Consider the following 24,934-nt stretch of genomic DNA (forward strand, 5'->3'; position numbering starts at 1 on the left):
CATCATTTGATCTGATATACTGTGAATTCTTAGACACACCCTGTTTTAAATGTAAGTGCTCAAAGTTAAAACAAAAGGATTTAAGGATTGTCTTGCATTTTGAATTATCTGTACCTAGATACTATCTAATTAATGCAAATAATCAATAGCTGACTCTAAAAGCAATCCATCTTCTTTATTCATGTGGTATATCGTTACTCACCCTCAATAGGAAAGTCAGTCAACAAGCATTGGTTAAATGACTACTACATGACAGACATAGATTTGTGAGATCAATTTGATTCAAATCCCTTCTTTCTTGTGCCTGTAATGAGATGTCAGGTAAGAAAGCCTTACTCTCTCTCTCGCATTCACCTTTCTCCTGTCTGTCTAAAGTAATCTGCCCTAGCTCTCATCACCTGGGAGGAAGAAGTATGTATAACTGACCAATGGCAGCTTTGCCCTCTTCTTTGCAGAAATACTCCAAAGAAGGTGCAAAAAAGGTCCTTCTGGAAATGGAGGACCAGAAGCAGAGCTATGAGCAAAAGGCAAAGGAGACCCTGCAGAAACTGCTGGAGGAAAAAACAGCGGCGGAGCAGCAGCTGGAGAGCACTCAGGTACAGGGCAGGGCTTGGCTTGGGGGCAGGATGGGAAGAGAGGCAAACATCCTGAGGTGTCACCCTCTCCATCTTTGCACTCCCCCAGAGGTCCCTGGCCATGGCTGAGCTCAAGTGTGAGCAGTGGAGGGAACAGTACGAGACTTTAAAGAAAGACTGGAGAGACCTAGGGGCCAAGCACAGTGAACTGGAGAGTCAGCTCTACGTTCTACAGTCCAAATTGCAGGTACAAGCCAGAGATGGCAGGGGAAAGGCCTGGGGAAAGAGAGAGGGAGGCCCTAGGCCTGGAACCACAGATCCGGACTAAGGAAATTTCACTCTCAGTCCCATACCCAGGTACCTATGCCCTCCACTTGGCCAAGGAAGTTCAGAAATAAGGCATCATGGCTTAAAGGAGAGAGCATTGGACTTGAATCCAGAAGACTTGGATTTGAGTCCTGCCCCACCCCCACCACCTACTAGCCCTTTCGTCACCTACAAAAATGGGACATTACCTGTCTAATAGGGCTGCTGGGAGGAAAGCGCCTTGTAAATGATAAAGCATTATATGGAAATAAGCTTCTGATGTTATCCTTTTCATAAGGATGTACTGTGAACAGTTCTTTAGTATTGCTGAGAAATGAGGTTATCAGAGTGTGTGGAGCTGTGCAACAACCAGAGAGAAGAAACACTTGCCGTCTGGCAGCTTCCTTTTTTAACTAACTAGACACTGACCTCAGTCGGTCCTGTGCTTTGTAAGTGTAAGTGTTGTGCCCTCTAAATTTCAGCATCCTGGAACAAAATCCCGGCCACCCTGCCCTAGCTACAGCTCTAGTGAAGGGAGTAACCACCCCCACAACAAAAATCACAGATCCTATACAACTTCTTCACAAATATTGTTTCAGTTACTGATAGGTTTCCTTATAAATTTTGATTTATTTTATGGGGCATGCCCTGTCTCTCTGCCTACATAGCCTTTGTCTTTGAGGACTGAAAATTCCTCAGAGGCAGAGGATTTATTATTTGTTTTGTATTTCTCTTGCTCTATCTCACATAAAACCTCACACAGACAGAAATGTATACACAGTTAATACTCAACAAATGTTGTTAACCCTCTTCGCAGCTTCAAAACTGTGCTAATTTTTTTAAAAGGCAGAATAGTGGTGGTCACAAAGTAAGGAAAACAAGGAATGAATAACAACTAATTCTCTCTGGTATGACATGGATTATTTTCCTAGTAATATAGGAAAAGTTTTACTCTTTCCCACAGTTCTAGCACTCTAAAACCTGGGCAGGGCAAGTGGAGATTAGCCCCAAGGTGCCAAAGTTTAGAGGGCAATACTTATAATCCTTCAGGAGGTAGAAATTATCCAGTTTAGTACCAAGGTAGTATACTTAGCCTAAAGGCTATACCCCACCCTTCTCATTCCCCATAGTCATGGACCAGTATTGCAGTGTCTCCACGTCGGTCTCCTCTTCAGCATCCTGGGTCTCTCCTCCAAAGGTCCTTATGAGCTGAGGTCTGACATCTTTCCATGTAGTTTCTCCACACCACTCTCAAAATATTTGGTCTTTGTCCTAGGTGCAAGAATTGCTAGTTTTGCTAAAACCTCTTCCATCTCTAAGAGCCTTTGATTATTTGACATGAGAACAGGCTAAGACAGAGCTTTGCATCTCCTCCCATCACTGACCCTCATCTCTGGGAGGGGGTCCCTCCTCCTTGCAGGGAGCAGACAGCAGAGATTTTCAGCTAAACCAGGCCCTACATCTTCTGGAGCGTGAACACCAGGACCTTCAAACGCAGATTGACCGCCTTCAGGGGGACAGAGAACTGGGTTGTTCTAACATCAGTGACCTGCAAGGTACCATTCCAGTCCAGAGCTGAGAGTTATGACTGACTGACCACTTGCCACTTATTTGTTTTGTGTGCTTTGTGATAAGAGGGCAACACATATGGTATAACATTTGACTTAAAATTACACAAGCTGCATTGAAATCCTGTCTCTGACACTTTAATGCTGAGCAAATAGCTTCTCTGAGGCTCAGTTTTTTCCACCTGTGCAGCTGGGATAATACCTATGCTATCCACCTCACAAGGTCACTGTGAGTAGCATAATAACTGAGATTTATATATGGTTTTAAAGTTTGTAAAAATACATTTTCTCATTTGAATCTCACAACAACCCTACAAAGTAGATACTACAGTTATCATTATTCCAGTTTCACAGATGAAGAAACTGAGGCTCAGAGAGGTCAAGTCACTTGAATGTGAGCACAGAGTCACTGTCAGAGACAGAATTTGAACTCAGATCTTGAACTCCCCAGTACAGCACTCTATCACTGCTGCTATATAAACCTAATTATTGTTCCAGAACTTTATTAGGGAAAAATAGTGGGGCTATATCTCAGTTTGAAAAGCTGTATTAAAGAATCTTGAGGTCTCATGTCTCTTCTGCCTTCCCTCCCCCACAGTTCTCACCTTCTCTCCCCTCACCATTCTCCACCCCTATCCCCAGCCATCTTTTTGGAGGCCCTGTTGTAGTTGCTTATGTAACTTGTCATGACTGCCTGTATTCTCAGCTTAAAAAGAAAAGGGTAAGGCATGGGAGATATAAGGGTCCTCAATCTAAAAGGGATTCTTGTACTGAGGGAGAGGCTGAATAAAATGTCCTTTAAAGTCCTTGCCAACCCAGTCCAGCTATGCCAGCTGTGAGGACCAAACCATGGGTAACTATAGTAATTAATCCAGCTAGTCCAATGTGAAGCTGCTAAACCAAATGAGAAAACACTAACACTTTGAAAACCTTAAAATTCTATATAAATGTTAGCTCTTACTTATTAAATCTGTGGTATTCAGATTCTTTTTTCCTCATGTTGTGACAAGGGAATGATAAAATCAGCATCTAGTGGATAACCAGTGCAACACCTCCCAAACAAGAAAAATACTACTGTAGATTCCCAATTCAATTCATCGGTATTTGCTAAGCACCTAATATGTGTGCAGGGTGCTCAACTTCTGGGGGAGATAGAAAAAAAAAGGGCCTTGCTCCCTGCCCACAGGATGGTTACACTCTAGCAAATCCAGCCTCATGCACTGAATGTATTGGCACTGAAGATTTTTCTTTTCTTTTTTTTTTTGCTTGTACTTTTCTATTTCCAGGTCAACTACAAAGATCAGAAGAGGAAAAGCTTGTCCTAAAGTCTACAGTGGAGCACTTGCAGAGTAAGTCCTCCCTTCCAATCCTGCAGTTCTTCCCATTCCCCTACAAGATAATTCCCCCTAAACTGGCCATCTGAAGCTAGGCTCCAACTGGTTTTCCTTGACGGAGACCCATGCAAGCTGGACACACCTGGAAAGCAGTCAGGAACCTCCCACCTTGGAAAGGTAGGAGAGAGCTTGTAGCAATGACAAAAGGGGAGAAACACAGGGACTAGATGGAAAAGGATGGCATGGGTGGGTAAGCTTGAAGAGAAGTAGAAAGAAAATGGATTTTGTGCCTGGGCAGCCATTGGTATTGGTGGATGAATCAGAAACCAGGTACGTAAAGGAACAAGAGCTGAGTTGGAAGATTTGTTATTGATGAGGCAGGGGTAGCCCCAAAGAGGCAGAGGCTTATAGACTAGATCAGCCTCAGGGTCCTAACTGGAATGTTGGGATAAGAGAGATTTCATCTTATAGAGGTCCTCTAGTCCAGCCTCTTTGCTTTACAGAGAGAAAGTTGAGGTCCAGACTTAGGCCTTCTATCATAACAGAAAGCTACCGGGTCCTGCCCTTGTAGTGCCCATGATTAATGGCATAGCTCCTCACCTGTGATGCATTTGATCTTTTCTCAAGTATCCTTCCCAAGCCCATTAGTAGAAAGCTTGGAAGCTTTCCCACTAGGAAGACCTGGATTCAAGTCCTATCTCTGACACCTACTATGTGTTCCTGAGCAAGTCGTTTAACATCTAAGTGCTCTAGGCAAGCTGTGGAGAAGGTGGGTTTCTTCATCCCAGAGTTCAATACTTCATACCAATGAAATCACAGGTCTAGTCTGTATCTCTATCCCCCTTCTCTCCCATACCCTCACTTTATTGTTGTTCAGGCATTTTTCAGTTGTGTCTGACTCTTCATGACCCCAGTTGGGATTTTCTTGACAAAGATACTAGAGTGATTTGCCATTTCATTCTCCAGCTCATTTTACAGATGAGAAAACTGAGGTAAACAGGGTTAAGTGACTTGTCCAGGGTTACACAGCTACTAAGTGTCTAAGGCCAGATTTGAACTCAAGAAGATGAATCTTCCTGACTCCAGGCCTGACATTCTATCCACCCTGGTTGCCTCACTTGCATTTTCCTGAAACCTCAGAGGAAAAAAGAACATGAGTCCAGTTTTTTGCTTCTCCTGATAACTTCACATCTAAAGCGTACTTTTCCTTTTAAAATTTTTTTTATTTATTTCATTAATATTTCCCAATTAAGTAAAAATAATTTAACAATCTTTTTATTAAATTTTGAGTTTCAAATTCTCTCACTCCCTCCTGCCCCTTCTCCCCACCTTGAGAAAGTAAGCAATGTGATAACAATTATACGTGTGAAGTACAAAACACATTTTCATATTAGTCATTTTGCAAAAGAAAACACAAACAAAATAAAACAATAAAAATAAAGTTTTTTTTTAAGTATGCTTTAATCTGTATTCAGAGTTCATCAGTTCTCCCTTTGGAGGTGGATAACATTTTTCATCATGGGTCCTTTGGAATTGTCTTGGATCACTGTCTTGATCAGAGTAACTAAGTCTTTCACAGTTGATCTTTATTACAATATTGCTGTTGCTATGTTCAATGTTATCCTAGTTCTGCTCACTTCACTTTGCATGAGTTCTTATACATCTTCCTATGTTTTCCAGAAACTATCCTCTTTGTCATTTCTTACAGCACAATAGTATTCCATCACAATCATATACCACAACTTGGTTCAGCCATTCCCCAGTTGATGGGCATCCTCTCAATTTCCAATTCTTTGGAAAGAGCTGCTATAAATAAGTCCTTTTTCTCTTTTCTTTGATCTCTTTGGCATATAGATCTAGTGGTATGGGTCAAAGGGTATGCACGATTTTATAGCCCTTTGGGCATAGTTCCAAATTGTTCTCCAGAATAGTTGGAATAATTTACAACTCCACTAAGATTGTATTAGTATCCCAACTTTTCCACATCCCCTCCAGCATTTGTCATTTTCCTTTTCTGTCATGTTATCTAATCTGACAGGTGTGAGGTGTGAGAAAAAATTGCACTTTTTTTTTAATCAGTAGTGTTTGACAGCATTTTTTCATGTGACTATTGATAGTTTTGATTTTTCCTTCTGAAAAGTGTTTGTTCATATCCTTTGACCATTTATCTACTGTGGAATCATTCCTTGTATATTTGAGAAATGAGGCCTTTATCAGAAAAACTTGCTGTAAGAAAAAAATTTTCCCCAGCTTCCTGTTTTCCTTCTAATTTTGGCCACATTAGTTTTATTTGTGTAAAAGCTTTCATATTTCATGTAATCAAAATTATCTATTTTACTTCCTATCATCCTCTCTCTTGTTTGATCATGATCTCTTTCCTTTCCATAGATCTGACAGGAACAGTTTTCCATGCTCCCCTAATTTATTTATGATATCACCCTTTATGTCTAAATCATTTATCCATTTTGACCTTATCCTGGTATATCCAGTGTAAGATGTTGGTCTATACCTAGTTTCTGCCAAACTGCTTTCCAGTTTTCCTAGCAAATTTTATCAAATGGTTAAGTTCTCAACCCAAAATCTGGTGTCTTTGGGTTTATCAAACTCTAGATTACTATAGTCATTTGCTACTATGTATTGTGTACCTAATCTATTCCACTGATCCACCACTCTATTTCTTAGCCAGTATCTGGTTGTTTTGATGATTATCATTTTGTAATATAGTTTGAAATCTGAAATTGCTAGGCTGTCTTCCTTCACCTTTTGTCCTTCCAGATGAATTTTGTTATTTTTTCTGGCTCTATAAAATAATTCTTTGGTAGTTTGATTGGTATGGCACAGAATAAGTAAGTTAACTTAGGCAGGATTGTCATTTTTATTATGTTGACTTGGCCTTCCCATAAGCAATTAATATTTCTACAGCTGTTTAGATCTGTCTTTATTTGTGTGAAAAGTGTTTTGTAATTGTATTCATATAATTCTAGGATTTGTCTTGGCAGGTAGATTCACCAGTATTTTATATTGTCCGCAATTATTTCAACTGGAATTTCTTCTTCTATCTCTTCCTGCTGGACTCTGTTGGTAGTATACAGAAATGCAGATGATATATATTATATCCTACAGATGATATATATTATATCCTACAACTACTAGTTGTTTAGTTGATTCTCTAAGTATACCATCATATTGTCTGCAAAGAGTAATAGTTTTCTTTCCTCATTGCCTATTTTTATTCTTTCAGTTTCTTTTTCTTGTCTTATTGCTATACTAGAATTTCTAGTACAATATTGAATAATAGTGGGGATAATTGACATCCTTGTTTCATTCCTGATCTTACCGGGAAGACTTCAAGTTTATCCTCCTCACAAACAATGTTTCCTCTTGGGTTTAGACAGATACTACTTATTATTTTAAGAAAGACTCCATTGTTTCATACATTTTCTAGTGTTTTTGATAGGAATGAGTATTGTATTTTGTAAAAGGCTTTTTTTGCATCTATTGATATAATCTTGTGATTTTTGTTATTGATATGGTCAATTATGCTGATAGTTTTCCTAATACTGGTATAAGTCCAACCTGGTCATAGTGTATGCTTTTTGTGATACATTACTGTAATCTCCTTCCTAGTATTTTATTTAAAATTTTTGCATCAATATTTATTAGGGAAATTGGTCTATAGTTTTCTTTCTGTTTTTGCTTTTCCTGGTTTAGGTATCAAAATCATATTTGTGTCACAAAAAGAATTTGGTAGGACTCCTTCTTTACCTACTTCTTCCTCTATGGTATAGGAATTAATTATTCCTTAAATATTTGGTAGAATTCAATTGTAGAACTCTTCTGGTCCTGAAGTTCTTAGGGAGCTCATTGATAGCTTTTTCTAAGATAAGATTATTTAATTATTCTATTTCCTCTTCTATTTATCTGGGTAGTTTATATTTTCATAAATATTGATCCATTTCACTTAGATTGTCAGTTTTTCTGGAATATAATTGGGCAAAGTAACTCCTAACAATTGTTTAAATTTCCTCTTCATTGGTGGCGCATTCACCTTTTTCATTTTTTGATACTAGTAATTTAGTTTTCTTCTTTTTTTAATCAAACTGACTGATGGTTTATCTAGATTATTGTGGGGGGGGGCATCTCAGAAAACTAGCTCCTAGTTTTATTTATTAGTTCAATAGTTTTTTTTTTCTTTCAAATTTATTAATCTCTCCTTTGGTTTTCAGGATTTCCATTTTGGTTTTTAATTGGGGATTTTTAATTTGTTTTTTTTTCTAGTTTTTTTTAGTTGCATGCCCAATTCATTGATCTGTTCTCCCTCTCTTTTATTGATGTACCCATTTAGAGATACCAATTTTCCCCTGAGTACCGCTTTGACTGCATCACACAAATTTTGGAATGTTGTCTCATTGTCTCAACAAACAAATTACTGATATTTCTATGATTTGTTCTTTGACCTATTCATTTTTTAGAGTTAAACTGTTTAGTTTCCAATTAATTTTTAACCTATGTTTCCATGGAGCTTTCTTAAATGTAAGTCTTTTTAACTGAATTATGGTCTGAAAAGGTTGCATTTAATATTTCTGCTTTTCCGCATTTAGTTGTGAGGTTTTTGTGCCCTATTATGTGATCAGTTTTTGTGAAGATGCCATGTACAGCTGAGAAAAAAGTATACTCCTTTCTATTCCTATTGTTTTCTCCAGAGGCCTATAATATCTAAGTTTTCTAAGATTTTATTTATTTCCTTGACTTCTTTCTTATTTATTTTACGGTTACAATTATCTTGTCCCCCACTAGTATAGTTTTACTATCTATTTCCTCTTGTAATTCATTCACCTTTTCCTTTAATAATTTGAATGCTGTGCCATTTGGTACATATCAGTTTAGTAATGATATTACTTCATTGTCTATGGTTCCTTTTATCAAGATGTAGTTTCCCTGCTTATACTTTTTAATTCGGTTTGCTTTTGCTTTGTCTGAAATCATGACTGCCACCCCTGTTTTTTTACTTCAGCTGAAGCATAATAGATTCTGCTCCAGCCCCTTATTTTAATTCTGTGTGTATCTCTGTTTTAATTTTATTTCCTGTAAACAACATATTATTGGATTTGGGTTTCTAATCCATTCTACTATCTGCTTCCATTTTATGGGTGAATTCATCCCATTCACATTCACAGTTGTGATTACTAATTATGCATTTTCCTTCATCATATTTTCTTCTGTTTATCCTTCTCTCTCTTTCTATCCTGTGCCTCCTCTAGTCTGTTTTGCTTCTGACAACCGCCTTCCCTTTTATCACTTCCCCCTTTCTCTTATCTTCTTCCCTTCCTTCTTCACTGTTGGGTAAGATAGATTTCTATTACCAATTAAGTATGTCCCTTAAAGAATACTTTTCTAAGGCTTTGGATAGCAGGGTGCTCCTGACCAGCAGCTGGAAACCACATGTCTAAATCAGTGCTCCTCCCTATTACCATCTTTGATCCCATTCCCAATGAATCAAATAGTGATAGAGTTGACACAAGAAAAAAGATGGGACATGTTTAGAAGCTTCCTTGTGAACAGAGGCAGCAGAGCTACTCACGTAGAAGAAGCTATGCAGGTGAATATGTTCAGCTGAGGATGTGATGAGAAAAGAGAGAAAGGACAGAAAAGTCCTTGGTCAGGACGCTTAAGAGGAGTTTGGTCAAATGCACCACTTGGAAAGAGCCATGACATTAATTATCAGCACTTCAAGAAGAGGGTCTGGTAGTTTTCTGCTATGACAGACAAGTCTAGGACCACCCCGCCCCCGCCCCACTTTCTCATCCATAAAGAGAGGAGGCTGGACTAGATGACCTCTGACATCATCTAGAGATCTCATTCAGAAATAGAAGAGCTTCATTCATGCCAAAGGAAGGGGCCTGAATGAAACTCAATGGGACCAGCATGCTCAGCCTAGAAAAGAACAGAGCATCCTGTTTTTTTACAGGTCTTCTCCTGAGCCAATCCACCCAGCTTCACACCCAAGAGGAACTTATGCCAAAGAAAGGTCAGCCAATTCCCTACACCCAAGTCTAAGACTTCTGTACTTGTTTGCCTGGAGGCATTGGGCTGGACTAGAAGACTACTTAAAGTCCCTACCCAGCCCTGAGATTCTGTAACTCTAGACCAACAGAAATTTCAAAGTACTCTTGTGCAGCACTAAGCTAGTTTACTCTTCAGGAAGCCTTCTGTTGCTAAGACAGTAAGATGTTCAGACACTGTGAAATGAGATTTCTGTTCTCTGTGAAAACCTGTATCTGTGATGGTGAACATGCAAAATAAATTGATTTTGAACTCAGGATTCCTATGTCAATTCTTACTCCCTTGACTGAGGTTGTGATTGTGATCCCCTAAATCACTTCCAAGCCTCTCTGCCTACATACCACCCAGCAAAACCAGGAGCACCACTCCGCAGCAACTTTCCCCTTATCCTAAAGGATTTGCTGATAAAATATTCCTGGAGATTGGCAACAGAATCCTCATGGACCAGTCCATGTACTCTGTTGCCTATTGCCACTTAATTGGAAAGTGAAGTATGCTCCTTGGCTAAGGGTAGAAAAGGAAAGGAGTAAAAATCAATTACTGGGTCTCATAGCCAGATATTCAAAAGACAGTGTGGTATAACAGAGACCTGAGTCATGAAGACCTGAGTTCAAGTCCTGTCTCTTACGCATCCTAGCTTGTGTGATCCTCGGCAAGTCACTTAACTTGTCTCTCAGTGATTTAGGCCAGGGCTTCTTAAACTTTTTCCACTCACGACCCCTCCCACTGCGTGGCCTGAGGGAATTCCAGTGCAAAGTGCTCATGCTTTGTGTTCAGAACCAAGGCTACAGTGAAGTTGAGTGATGCAACACTGACAAGCACTGCCAGAAACACCTCAGATTCATTAGGCATTTGATTTTAAATTAATTTTTGGCCAGTGCGTGTTCAGAAACCTTTCACTATTGCCAAATTTTTCAAGACCCATATGGTGTCACAACCCACAGTTTAAGAAACGCTGTTCTAGGCAACTCTGAGGCTTTATGTTGCAGAGAAAGTGCCATCTGCACTAGTAGAAGGAGTTCCCCATACCAAGAAAATCACGGTTCCAGGACCTTTCTCTAAATCACATGATACTTTCTAACTTTTTTCCAGTTACTTTCATATCTGTGACATGAAAGGTTAAGTGCTAAAGGCTGACAGCTAATAAGTACAGAGTTGGGACATAAACACTTTATCATCTTCAGGAAGAGCAAAAATTATGATGCCCATTTTACAAATTAGGAAACTGAGGAAAAGGGTAACTTGCTTCTGATCATGCAATTATTAGTGGCAAAGCCCATGTGAGAAATCAAAACTCCAGACACCTGGCCCAATGTTTTTTCTACTATGTTATGCTGCACCCTTGGGATTTTTTAAAAAATTAGTCTAAAGAAGAGAAGGCAGAGGGATATTAGAATAACTGTTTTCACATATGTAAAGATTCATTTTGGGAACCGTGAGACTCAGAACTAGAAAATTCTTTATAAATTATCTAGGCCACCTCATTCGTGTTATAGATGAGAAAACATAAGCCCAGAAAGCACAAATGCCTTGCCAGCTAGTTTCTGCTTCTTAGAGGTATTTGCTGTCACTGCTGAAGTTAGAACAAGAAGGAAAGGGTTCCAGCTAAAGCAACAAGGCTCAGGTTAGACACCAAATAGGACTATAAAGATGTGGATTCTCCTTCATAGGATACCTTTAAATATGGAGGTGCCTATTAGATGAATTCTCCTGAGAGCAAGATCTTTCCAACCCAAAGTTCATGGCTTTCCTTGCCCACAAACCAGTCTCCTCCTTCTCCAAACCATGGACTACATGCTCACAGATAGTCTGGCTAATTTTCTAGGTCAGACTTGTCCTACATGGAGTTCAGCCCCCACCCATCTGGAGGAGAAGTCCAAGGGTTCAGGGGAGGAGAAAGAAAAGAATCTCAGGGACCAGCTGCAAGAGAAGACTTTGCAGCTCCAAGCCAAAGAGAAGGAGGTGAGAAGCGGGTTCAACTGTGTGGGAGGAGATTCAGCTGCTTCTGTAACAATGTAAGCCAAAAGAATGATTCCCAAACTCAGGTGTTGTACCTAAGTATGTGCATCTTCCCAAAGATAGTCATTTAAGACATTTTTTCCTTGAATTATGAATATCTTAACATTTTCCTTTCCGTTTTCCTGAACCAATACCTTGTCAAGACACAAAACACACAGCCCAGGCTTTTCTCAACAGTAACCTTTGCGTTTGCACAGCACAATTCAGAAATAGGTTAACTCTTCACATTTGACCAGAAGTATATGTTTCAGCCCAATAAAAGTCCCTATACTGTATGGGTGGTTCTTTAATTTCAAACAGACACAGAGACCACTAAATCATACATAACGACCCCTGCAGGCCTTATCTTGACTTAGTTTTAAAATGTAATGTTATCTATGTTTTATTGTATTTTTATTTTGTTAAAAGTTTCTCCAATTATATTCCAACACCTCTGCTTTAAGTCACACAATGCCTCACATTTGTACAGCAATTGAGTTTTCCAAGAAGCTTCTAGATCCAGGGAGGCAGCTATGGTGTCAAGGAAGGAATCTGGTTAGAGCCCTGACTCTGACCCTTACTAACAGTGTGATCATAGTTTAAGTCACTTTTCTGAGGGCCACTTTTCTCAGCTGTCAAATGGTGTTGGCCTAACTACCTAACTACTCTTTGCCCCTACCTATCTCCCAGGAAGGAAAGCATTTTATAAATTATAAATCCCTACATAAATTACTTATTGACTTTTGTTTTTTTATTGATTCTCATAGCAACCTTGTGAAGTAGACAGAACAGGTATTATTATCTGTATCATTTTACAGATGAAGAAACTGAGGCTCAATGTGACTAACCAACTTCTCCCAATTGAATATAAGTCAGGAATTGGCTTTTGTACTGGCTTTTGTTTTGTCTTTGCATCTCAACACCAGCCTGGCAGTGTATACAAAGCCAAGCCTCTTGGAGGACCTGGGTTGAAGTCCTACCCCTCTGATGCATACTAGCTAAGAAACCCTAAATACTTCACTTAGTCTTTTTTTTTTGGGAGGGGGGCAGGCAGGGCAATTGGGGTTAAGTGCCCAAGGCCACACAGCTAGTGTGTCAAGTGTCTGAGGCTGGATTTGAACTCAGGTCCTCTTGACTCCAGGGCCGATGCTCTACTCACTGTGCCACCTAGCTGCCCCTACTTCACTTAATGTTGTGGTGCTCTAGGCAACTGCCAACCTGCATTATAGAAGTTCCACTGTAGGAGATCCTGACAGCAATGAAATTGCAGATCCTGGTCCTATCCCTATCCTCTAAACAAACAATAGGCATCTAATAAATGCTTGCCAAATTGAATCAAAGGTCACACAGCTAGTAAGTGGCAAAGCAGGAACATAAACATCTAACTTTGGACTCCAAGTCTACTGTTCTTTCCCTGTGCTGTGATGCCATGGCATGTTTTTCACATATATACGTACATGTGTACACACACACACCTCTCACTACCAGGGAAAATGATAAATCTTAAAAGTAACGTCTGATGTGCAGGTTTTGAAGCTCTATGTCAGTTCTCACTATTAACAGACCCAAGTCACCGCCAGCTCCTTCTTTAAAGGCCTGAAGTAGCTGCCACATTGTGAAGAAAACTAGAAATGCCTAGAAAGACTGTGAATTATGGGAGGATGGCAAAGGAAATAACAATGACTATGGTCGTATTATTATCTTCAGTGTGAAGAGTTACATTCGGAACTGGACAGCCTGAGTGACGAGTACCTCTCCTGCCTGAGGAAGCTACAGCAATGCCGAGAGGAGCTGAACCGGGGTCAACAGGCCCGCCGCAGAGTAAGGCTGAGACCCCCTTTGCCACTGACCCTCCAGCCCAAAGACGCCTGCTGTAACTCACTGCAGATAAAACACTCTCTAACTAATCTAACTAGTCCCACTGTTTCTACCACATGCTACATAAAGAGTAAGGCTAGTCCAGGTACCAAGACACATCTACTGGCCTCGAAGTCAGGACCTGAGCCACATAGTGGCTACGTGACTGTCAGCAAGTCACTTAATGCCTCTGTTCCAGGCAACTCTCTAAGATTACAAAATGCATGGAGGATGCTGACCTGCATTAGTCAAAGGAGTTTCTTCACCCACGAGTTGCTTCTGCCAACAAGTTCACAGGTTCGGTTCCTATCCACGACAGGCATAATATTCTGAGACAAATCATGTGGGAAATAGGGACCATAAGGAGATGAAATAGCTAGAAGTAAGAGGGCAGGAAACGTGGGGAATGTGAATGAGGGCAAAGTAAATGATGCTGATCTTTTATAAAATGCTGCACAGCTGTGACAAGCTCAATCACATAAGCATCCTATCAGCTGAGCCCTGCCTTGCCCCTGCCCAGGGCTGTGAGCTGGCAGCCTTCTAAGAGGCTTTCTTTTTAAATGCAAGGCAGACTGCAATTGGGCAATGGGATGGGGCCAAGCTTTTCATTCTGCCAAAGGAGAGGAAGAGTCAGGCTCCAGGAAACTTACTTCTTTTCCCCATTTCAGAGACGATGTGGCTGTTGGCTCCCTGTGCTAATAGTAGTGATTGCTACAGCACTAGCAGCATTTCTGGCCAACACAGACAGAGTGGTGATCTGAATTCCCTGCAACAGCTGGAAAAAAGAAATGCCTTGAGAGGAGAGGCAATGAAGCAGCGGAAGATTCAAAGAGGATTTCTTGTTTTGTTCTTTTTCATACTGCTGGAGGTTGGGGAGGGGGGAGATCCTGACCTGTTTTACTTTGGGGGCTAATTGTAGGATGTGTCAATAAATTCCACCAGACTGTATATAATCTCAGTCTTTGGGTGTCCACCATGTGCTGCTGACTGACAGATGACATTTGACCAGTAACTTCCCTAGATGTGGTCAGACCATATCTGTAGTATTACGTCCATTTCGGGGGACTGCATTTTAAGAAGGACGTGGGAAGCATCCAACGGGATACTAGGATGGTGAAGGGCCCTGTGTTCATAGCAAATGGGAATTAGTCAAAAGAACTCCAGATGTTTAACCTAAAGAAGAGAATACTGGGGGAATGGGCCGGGGTGGGGGGGGAGGGGTAGAGGGGTGAAGGACGCTGCAGCCATCCCATGGAAGAAAACTCAAGATTTATTCAGTTTTGCCCCAGAGGTCACACCAAAAAGCAAACAATGGGTAGAAATTATAATGTGTTATTTGCAATGTTACTATAAAAAAAGAGCAAAACTGTTCTCCCCAGAAGATATAACCCACTCCCCACCACCTATTGGACAAGAAACAAGATACCAGAGAAAGGACTCAGTGCCAGCCATCGCAGCCCGGCCCTATCAGAATGACCACACTTCATAATTATAACACCACATTTTTCCTCACAACCACTTTGTGAAGTAGGCAGTGTAAGTATTGCTACTCCCAGTTCACAGATAAGGACTCACGTTCAGAGATAGTAAGGGACTTGCCTATGATCACACAGCTAATCATCACCATTCACTGAGTGCCCAGCAGGTAGAAGGAGACCAGAATCACAGTACCACCGAAGGCAATGTGACAACTTCAGTGGAAATGGTAATGTCAGCAAAATCACCCTGAGCCCCACACCGAGCCCTGAGGTCCTCCTCCCACATGTCTAGGATGTTTTTCAGGGCTGGGTACAAGCTCTCTGGGACACTGAAAGAATACAGCTGAATCTGGGGGAGGCCTGTGAGCCAGCAGCATGAAGTTCGAGCAGTAAACACACGCAGTGGGATCAGGGCCAAGCAATTGCTGTCCCCTTGAGATGGGTGGAAAAAATAGGGGACAGGATAGCCCAGGAGAATCCCAAACACTGTGCAAAGATTCCAGCCAGCAGAAGAGAACTCACTTCGGGAGACGGGCAAAAGGCAATTCCCCTCCAGGCTCTGTAGGTGGGTCATGATTTCAGCCAAGTGGTCCTTCAAATCTCCAAGCTCACCAAGTAGGCAGAGGGTTGGGTGAGATCTGAAACTTGAAATATCCACGAAGGTCACAGGGCTGCACAGCACCTGCTGTATATGCTGACACACTTGCCCAGGACTGACAATCAGGATGTTTTCCCCCAACTCCAAAATATGCAGTGCCTGGGGCAAGAGGCCCAGCCTCTGGAGCTCTCCCACATATCTCTGAACTTGGTCAGCCCCGGCAGCATTGCAATCATACAGGACTGCTGGCTTCAGCCCCCTGGCCACAGCTCTGACCTCTCCAGCTAGGTGTAGGCAAACTGCTCGAGGTGGACCCCTTCTTTTCCCCACACCCAGGGTCTTCTGAGCTACTGCCACCAACGCTTGAGGATTCAATGCTGACATCAGGCCTTTGCACAAGATCTGGAATGACCTGACATAATTTCCCTGGGCCAAGCTCTAACAACTCAACTTGTCAGACTTTAGGCACTGGAGGAAGGATCTGAAAACAAATGAACAGGAGATAATTATGGAGAACTAATGACACACTTTGGCACTCTTCCAACACAGTCTTCCCATTGGCATGACATCATCTTTCAAAGTGATTACCCAGCTCTTACCCTGACATCTCAATGCATTCCAAAGTTTGGGGTCTCTCAAGTGTTTCAAGTTATACAGAAAAGAAGACTTAGGACTTTAGGTGGCACAGTGGAGAGCATGCTGGGCCTGGGGTCAGGAAGACCTAAGTTCAAATCTGGCCTCAGACACTTATTAGCTGTGTGGCCCTGGGGAAGTCACTTAACCTCTGTTTGCCTCAGTTTCCTCATCTGTAAAATGGGGGTGATGATAATAGCACCAACTTTGCAGGGTTGTTGTGAGGTCCAAATAAGATAATTGTAAAGCACTTAGCACAGTGCCTAACACACAGTAAACTCTATATAAATGTTAGCCCCCGTTATTACAAATTCAAATGTAACCCTGACTCAGTTCTTACATCCTAAGTCCTTTTTCTTCAATTCAACAAGCATTTATTATCAGGTGCCTACTCTGTGCAACATGTATACAGGTAAATAAATAAAAATATATACAAAATGAACAGAAAGTAATATTGAAGGAGAGAGAGCACACTAAAAATGGAGGGGATCAGGGAGGACTTCATGTAGACAATGGCACTTGAAAGGAAATAAGGATTCCAAGAGATAGAGATGAGGGAGGAGAGTGTTCCAGGCATGGGGGACAATTTGTGTGTGCAGAGGCATAGAAAATGAAAATGTAATATAATTCAGGGGGAACAGCAAATAGGCTGGAATGCAGATGGGGATGGGGGAAGGAGGAATGTGAAATCAGTCTAGAAAGATAGGCCAGACCAGGAGTGGGGAACCTTCGGCCTCAAGGCCACATGTGACCCTTTAAATTTGCAAGTGCTGCCCTTTGACTGAATTCAAACTTCACAGAACAAATCCCCTTAATAAAAGGATTTGTTCTAGCCTCTAGACAATATCACTACTAGGTCTGTATCCCAGAGATCCAAGAAAAAGGAAAAAGATGTATATGCACAAAATATTTATAGCAGCTCTTTTTGTGGTGGCAAAGAACTGGAAATTGAGGGGATGTCTATCAATTAGGGAATGGCTGAACAAGTTGTGGTGTATGATTATGATGGAATACTATTGTGCTATAAGAAAAGACAAAGAGGAGAGTTTGAGAAAAACCTAGGAAAACATATATGAACTCATGCAAAGTGAAGTGAGAAGAACCAAGAAAACATTGTATAAGATAAGAGCAATATTGCAACAATAACCAACCAACTGTGAAAGACTTAGCTACTTTGATGAATATGATGACCAATGATAATTCCAAAGGATTCTGATGAAAACTACAACCCATCTCCAGAAAACTGATTACATATTGAAGCATATTTTTTTCACTTTGTTTTTCTTGTTTTGGATTTTTTTTTTTTGCAACATGACTTATATGGAAATGCATGACTTTACATGTAAAATGAATATCTTATTGCTTGCCTTCTCAATGGGTGGTAGAGAGTCTGGAAGGCAGAGAAATTCAGAACTAAAAATTTTAAAATAAATGTTAAAAAAAATAAAAAGCCTGGGGGGAGAAAGACTAGAATTAGAGTGTGAACAGCTTTAAACAATAAACAGTGAAATTTTTTATCATTTTCAGAGTAAACAGGGAGCCACAAAAACTACTTGAGCAGGGGAGTGACAAGACCTGTGTTTTGGAAAGAATATTTTGGTAGCTATATGGAGGATGTATTTAAGAGGGGAAAAACTAAAGGCAGGGAGATTATAATTGTCCAGACAAGGAGATAGCCATGTAAATAAAGAGAAACAGATACTAGAAATGTCATGGAAGTAGTAATGGCAAGACTAGGCAACTTAGTGGCTCAAAAGGGGGAAGGGGCTGCCCTTGATGGAAACCAAGATGTTAAGAGAAGAGAGGTAGCTTTAAGGAAAAAGATATTCTAACTTGAACAGGTTGAGTTTGAAAGATCTATGTAACAGCCAAGTAGAGATGTGCCCTAGGTAAATAGTGACTGGGGAACAGAGCTCAGGAGAGAAAATGGGGCTGGATATGTAGATTTCATTGTTCTCTGCATTTAGACCAGAACTGGATCCAGGATTGCTGATGAGATCTCTGAGAAAACTGTGTAAAGAGAAGAACCAAGATGGAGTTCTGAGATACACTGGCTCATAGGTGGCAGGACACAGAGAAGACCCAGAAAAAGAAACTGAAATGGATCAGATATATAAAAGGAGAACAAGAGCGGTATACTAAAAACCAGATATGAGAAAGTATACAGGAAGTCTGAGGCAACAGTGTCAAGTGTGTCAGAGGTCTAGAAGGATTCAACTTTGTCTAATATTCACGTCTATTTCCTCTGTGTAAAATGTTCTCCTGGGTCCGCTCACTTCACTTTGCACGAGTTCCTATAAGTCTTCCCAGATTCTTTTGAAAGGCTGTCAGTTCTCACAGAACAAGAGTATTCCATCACAATCATATGCCACAACTTGTTCAGCCATTCCCCAATTTAAATGCCTACTACTTTCAATGTACTCTTTGACAATCATGACCTGTGTGACCCTAAGGAAGTGACCTGATCTCACAGGCCTCAGAAGTCCTGTTATTTTCTACACTAGGGGAATATAAAGGGAAGGTCCCTTTCTGAATCGATTCTGCCCTACCAAGGGTCCCTCCAGCTGCTCTCCACTTGGGCCAACCACCCCAGGCTAAATCTCTGAAAGAATCCAGCTCAAAATTTACCCTTTACTTTTACTGTGACCCTTAAAAAACATGTATGTGTATGTGTGTATATGTATATCAGCCCTGCGCTTTCATTGCCATAAGGAGCTCCTCCTTAGTAGATTTTCCCAAGTGAATGCACATTAGCCCCTTCTCTGTAATTGATGGCTTAGAGAGTGGTCTGGGGAAACTGAGAAGTGACAGGCCACGGGTCAGTGCTAGTGACCCACGTGTCAGAGATGGGACTACTTTGTCCGAGGTCTTCCCCAGCTCTCAACTCACTACACCCAAATTCCCCTCTCCTAGATCAAAATTCAGATCGCTGCCAGGTGTCAGGAGATAATCTGATTAAATTTATCCGTTGTAAACTATGAATAGTGCGGCTAGGTGGCGCTATAGTAGATGGAGCGCCCGGCCTGGGGTAAGGAAGATTCACTTCCCTGAGTTCATATCCGCCCTCAGACACTTACTAGCGGTGTGACCCTGGGTAAGTCATTCTACCTGGTTTGCCTCAGTTTCTTCATCTGTAAAATGAGCTGAAGAAGAAAATGTCAAACCCCTCCAGGGGCTTTGCTAAGAAAACCCAAAATGGGGTCGGGAGGAGTCAGACATGACTGAAAAACCACTGAAAACTACGAACTGCTAGAAGTCAGTCTAACCTAAGGAGTATTGGACGTGTGGAAGGCCTGGCGCTTCTGGTCCTGCCCTCCTCCAACCCCGGAGTCCAGCCCCGCTTCCCGCCCCCGGCGAAATGGACTCCCCCGGCTGTGGTGGGAGCGCTCGAGCCCTACAGCGCGCATGTGCACACAAGCCAACGCGCGGGCACCGACGCACTCCCCGTCTTCTCCCTCCCGCGCCCTTCCCCCACTTCCCCGGCTCACACACCTGGTACCGGAGCTTCAAGCTCGGCTCACCGGAAGTACGAGCTGAGTTGTGGTCCCGCCCCTTCCTCCCTTGCCAGGGCACCGCCCCCGTGCTGACGGGCAGCTCTGCAGCGCCTCGGGCCTGCGAGATGCAATGACCGTCCCTTCATCCTGCCCTCTTTTTTTCCTCCAAATGAAAATTTTTAAAGCAAAACATTGAAGAAATGAAGTTCATTTTTATTAAAATCTTACAGTATGCGGGGTCTTTTTGAAGGGATGTGACTAACTTACTACAACATATATGATAATTTAATATTTATAAAGCGCTTTGTAAACCTACATAAAGGCTAGCTATTTTCATTATCTTTATTTTATTTCAGGAGCCAGTTTTTCCCCACATTTTGTGAGATATTAGGAAGGACTCTGTTTTAGACTGGCAATAATTACTTGAGGAAAATTAATCAAGTTTTATTAGGCACTACTAATAATAGCTAATTTTTTGTCTTTTAATTTTTTTAACAATTTAAAAAAAATTTTGAGTTTCAAGTTCTCCCCCTCTTGCCCCTCCCCCAGCCACAGAGAAGGAAAACAATATAATATCAGTTATACATGTAAAGTCATGCAAAAAAAAAAATAGCTGACGTTTATATAGCACTTACTATGTAAGGGTAGGTTATAAATGACTTTGAATGCCAAAGAGAGGATTTTATATTAGATTTTGCTGGTGATATGGCGCCAGTGGAGTTTACTAAAAAGCAGGATGGTGGGAAGGGGTAGGGACCATAGAGTACACAGGAGACAGGCAATAGAGGTGAGAAGGCATGTCTTGCTTCTGGCACTGATTAGCTGTGAGATCCTGGGCAAATCACTTAATCTCTAGACAACTCTCTAAGGAAAGTTCTTAACTTGGGATCCAGTGAACTTATTTGGGGTTTTTAATGGGCTAATAACAAATTGGCTTCTTTGTAATTTATGTATTTTATTTTATGCATTTAAAAATATTATTCCAAGGAGTCCATGACACACAAAAATAGTTAAGACCCCCTATTCTAAAATTATAAATTACCAGTTCATAACACTGTAAATTCCCCATACTTAAGAAGGAACAACATCAAACCAGAAAATACATATGTATGTGTATGTTTATGTGTATCCCATACTCTGGAATGCCTATTCCCAACTCTCACTTGCTCTAATGAGTCAGGTCCCCAGAGCATGAGTACGATCTCTGCCCCACCCCCACCCAGGATTCTAGGGGTAGCTCTGGGGGCTTTTTTTTGAGGGGGGGGTGCTTTTTCTTAGTGTTACTACTCAGGAGTTCCTATTGATGCGTTTCTTTTCATGATTATGAGTTGATTAACAGGCAGACTTAATTAGTGTTTAGAAAAAGACATTTCCTAAAGTGGCATTGTAATAATAGCAGTTGGTACAAAACAGGCCCCACCAAAAGTCACACTCTCCCGTGAGTACATACAGAGTCTAAGGAAATTTTAAATAAAGTTTAAAAACACTTGACAAAAAAAGTAATTCACAGCTCCTAGCTACTGACTGGTTCTTTACTCCACTTCATGAAATGCTCAAGGAGTTCCACTTGGTATGTCTTCTTTTCTGGGCTCCTTATGGAGTTCCCAATCTTTGTCCAGTCTGTCATTGGCCTTCAATAGAAGAAACTGATGACAGCTCTGACAAGGGTGCTGATGAAAATTCCTTCAGACCTTCAAAGTTCACAAGGTCCTCCTCTGGCCATGGCTGGGAAAGGGATAGTGCAGATGTGCACAACTGGGCAATAGGTAGGGGCCAAAATTAAAACAGGCTAAACTTCAGGCTGCAGATAGGTTTTTAGCGGCTCACTTTCCAAGTAAAATAATGTATAAATAATGATTAAACTATTTTGCAAATAAACCATATTTTTTAAAAAGGGAAATTTCAATTAATTACACTTACTACTTAAGATTTTTATTTATTATGAAATCGGTCCTCTCAGACTAGAATCAGACTGAGGATGGTTGGTTGCTGAGGGTCACATGACAGACAGAAGAAAGTGGACAGAGCCAACCCACCCACCAAGTTACATGACAGGCACAATAATGACCACTAGGAGGCAGGTTAAGTGGTACACGGACAAAGCCCTCGTTACAGCTTTCCTTTCTGTTATGTTCTCTACATTTTTCACAAGTTACCTAAAATCCATATGTTGTGTAGACTTAGGATAGAGGAAAGAGATTAAGACTGAAGTCTGAGGTATTTTCCTCCTCACTGCCCCCCCAAACAAATTTCTTCCTAAAAGTGACACTTTCACATTTCTGCTTTTTGCTATATGTCAAATTTCCCTCTGGCTGAACTGCCTTGATATTTTATAGACGTTCCCTAGAGTGTGATGAAGTTTCCTTAGGCAAATCAAACATTCTCTCCATGCAACATCACTTCTGGTTCATCCAATGGCTGGAGACATCTAATGGTCAAGGCATTTGCACACTTAGTTGGATGCCTTTGATTGCTCTGATTCAATAAAGTTGCATTCCCTGTTTAAGGTACTAGGACATGCCATTTTATCATTTGGGTTAACTGGGGTGCTGTAATTTGATTGCTTAACTGTATCAGCCCCCTACTCATATATACTCAGGATGGCTGAAAATACAAAGGAGCTGAAAAACCCTCCTGCCATTAAGGAGCTTATTTTCTGTTGTTGGAAGGGGGCTAAAAACATAGCTTAAATTTAGTGTTGATGGAGGTGTGGGCTACCAATTCCCGACTGTCCCAGGGTCATGAGAACACCAGTAGTACTGAGATGCAGCCACTTCTGCGGACTCAATTGCATATTAAGAAGCGACTCTGAAAAGGAAAGCAACAAGGATTTCTTTTGAACATCCACTAGAATCTATGATCTATTCAATTTAACAAGCATTAATTAAGCACCTACTATGAGCTGTGATAGGGACTGGCAATGCAAAAGGGGACCAAAAGATTTCAGGCTGTGCCTTCAAAGAGCATGCATTCTACTGGAGCATAGAACATGTAGTGACTAGCTAAGAAAAACAACACAAAGCAGTCTGAGGAAGGAGAGAGCATTAAGAACTAGTGACTCACAGAAGATGTAGTTGGTAAGCTGGTTCTTGAAAGACGCTGAGGATTCTAAGAGACAGAAGTGAGAAAGGAAGTGTTTTCCAAACATAAATAATCTATGCAAAGAAATTGAGCCAGGAAATGAGCTACTACTAACTTTAGCACTTTCCTATGTGAACAGTTTGGTTGCTGAAATGGGTAGAAAAAGAATTTTGGTGCACAGAAAAAAGGATGAAATCAACTTTTGAAGAAATATTTTTCTCAGATAAAATGTGAAAGAGAACAGTTAGGAAGAACTGGACAGAAAACTGCCCCTCTGAGAGGACTCGTTTGAAGGCAGAGATGGCCACAGGACACTGTAATCCATCAGTTTATTTACATGTGAGTGTTTCCATTTGACAAAGTCTTCTGTAAAATAACTGTTTAGAGACTGGAGGATGATTAAAAATTAAGGGTGGGTTCATGCCCAACAGAAAGGTAGATTTTTCGAGTTTTACATCATGAGGTAAAAATGAGTCAATGACAACCATGATGCCCTGATTTGAGAAATGGGAATTGTTAATACCTGTTAAGAAGCTGGAAGGAGAGGAAGCAAACAGGAGGGCCTCAGCTGGTTTGCTTCTGAGTCTGCTAATTGGTAGAGAGGCATTGCTTTGCTCTTTGGCTGGAAGAGTTTCCAGGAAGCTCATTAAGAAAACTGAATTCTGCTGCCGTTTGGCACCAGCTTGAGAGAGATTCCCGTCTCTCAAGGGTACCTGATTGCTCTCTACTAACTTTATGGTAGGAGTAAAGGAAACAAAGGGAGAAGAAAATAGTCTTCCCATCTATTTTGCTATGAAAGGCTTGAAGCTGATTGGACAAAGCAGAAACCCCTGCTATTTGCAAATCCAAGGAGGAGTTTTGCAGTTAGAAGAGGCTAACTAGCTAAGCCCTGGTTGGACAAAGTAGAATCCCATTGAGTGAAGATCTGATTGGACTCTTCTGCATTGTCCCTGAACCAATACAAGCAATTATCACTACAATAGCATAACAAGTTCTTAGTACCCTGTTTTGTGTAAATAAGTTTAATGTGAAGGTACATGTAGAACCAATATCAAGACTACATGCTCTCTTGCGGGGTAGCAGGGAGAAAAAAGAGGGGGAGAAAATTTGGAACTCAGAAACTTGTGGAACTGAGTGTTGTAAACTAAAAATATAAAATAAATTTAAAATTTTTAAAAGTTAAAAGAGCTTGTCACTGTTTTCTAGCTGGGCCTGACTCAGGCCAGTACCTCAGTAGTTTAGGGTTAATGCTGGAACAAAATAAGATAGGTCACTCAGCAGTTTAGAGAAAGAGATTTGCTGCTAGGTCTCAATTAATTTGAGTTCCATCCAATAATGTGACATTTGAGTTGGTGTGAATTTATAAGAAGATATCAGGTTCCACTTAATGTAGCCAGAATTCAATTAATGTGAAGCATGCAAGCCAATCAAGATTTTAACATGCTATGTTGTTTGAAGTTTCTTATTGTCAAGTGTGGATGTAATGTGGTGCTGCATACAGTATTACCAATAGTTGTGTTATGTTTTTTAAGAGCCTGACAGCACACTAAAAAGCGGAGACATCACCTTGCAGACAAAGGTCCATATAGTCAAAGCTATGGTTTTTCCGGTAGTAATATGTGGCTGTGAGAGCTGGACTATAAGGAAAGCTGAGCACCACAAAATCAAGGCTTTAGAATTATGGTGCTAGAGAGAGCTCCTTGGACAGCAAGCAGATGAAAGCAGTCAATACTTAAAGAAATTAATTCAGACTATTTACTGGAAGGTCAAATACTGAAGCTGAAACTTCAATACTTTGGCCGCATAAGACAGGACTCATTGGAAAAGACTCTGATGTTGGGAAAGATTGAAGGCAAAAGGAAAAGGGGACAGCAGAGGATATAAGATGAATAGATAGTGTCATGGAAGGAACGACCATGAGCTTGAACAGACTTCAGGAGATAGTGGAA

At 40.9% G+C, this 24,934-nt stretch overlaps 2 protein-coding genes across 3 annotated transcripts in view; one reads left to right on the forward strand and one right to left on the reverse strand.

Moving 5' to 3' along the window:
* The window catches only part of TRAF3IP3 (TRAF3 interacting protein 3), a 35,737-nt gene extending 21,108 nt beyond the window's left edge, over positions 1 to 14,629 (forward strand). For both annotated transcript variants that reach the window (XM_036756949.1, XM_036756950.1), the window contains exons 9-16: positions 456 to 596; positions 685 to 822; positions 2,302 to 2,437; positions 3,736 to 3,798; positions 9,752 to 9,811; positions 11,672 to 11,808; positions 13,552 to 13,665; positions 14,370 to 14,629. In XM_036756949.1, the coding sequence (XP_036612844.1) occupies positions 456 to 596; positions 685 to 822; positions 2,302 to 2,437; positions 3,736 to 3,798; positions 9,752 to 9,811; positions 11,672 to 11,808; positions 13,552 to 13,665; positions 14,370 to 14,462 (882 nt within the window). In that variant the 3' untranslated portion in view covers positions 14,463 to 14,629. The remainder of the gene's footprint in view (positions 1 to 455; positions 597 to 684; positions 823 to 2,301; positions 2,438 to 3,735; positions 3,799 to 9,751; positions 9,812 to 11,671; positions 11,809 to 13,551; positions 13,666 to 14,369) is intronic.
* A 354-nt stretch (positions 14,630 to 14,983) lies between these two features.
* On the reverse strand, positions 14,984 to 19,948 carry C4H1orf74 (chromosome 4 C1orf74 homolog). The gene is made up of 2 exons (XM_036756952.1): positions 19,903 to 19,948; positions 14,984 to 16,258 (listed from the first exon to the last, which is right to left on the reverse strand). Exon 2 carries the CDS (start codon positions 16,159 to 16,161, stop codon positions 15,364 to 15,366), a length of 798 nt encoding a protein of 265 aa, XP_036612847.1. The 5' UTR covers positions 16,162 to 16,258; positions 19,903 to 19,948; the 3' UTR covers positions 14,984 to 15,363.
* Positions 19,949 to 24,934: the final 4,986 nt, after the last annotated feature.

This window comes from Trichosurus vulpecula, chromosome 4, assembly GCF_011100635.1.
Source record: "Trichosurus vulpecula isolate mTriVul1 chromosome 4, mTriVul1.pri, whole genome shotgun sequence".
In the NCBI taxonomy this organism is placed as follows: domain Eukaryota; kingdom Metazoa; phylum Chordata; class Mammalia; order Diprotodontia; family Phalangeridae; genus Trichosurus; species Trichosurus vulpecula.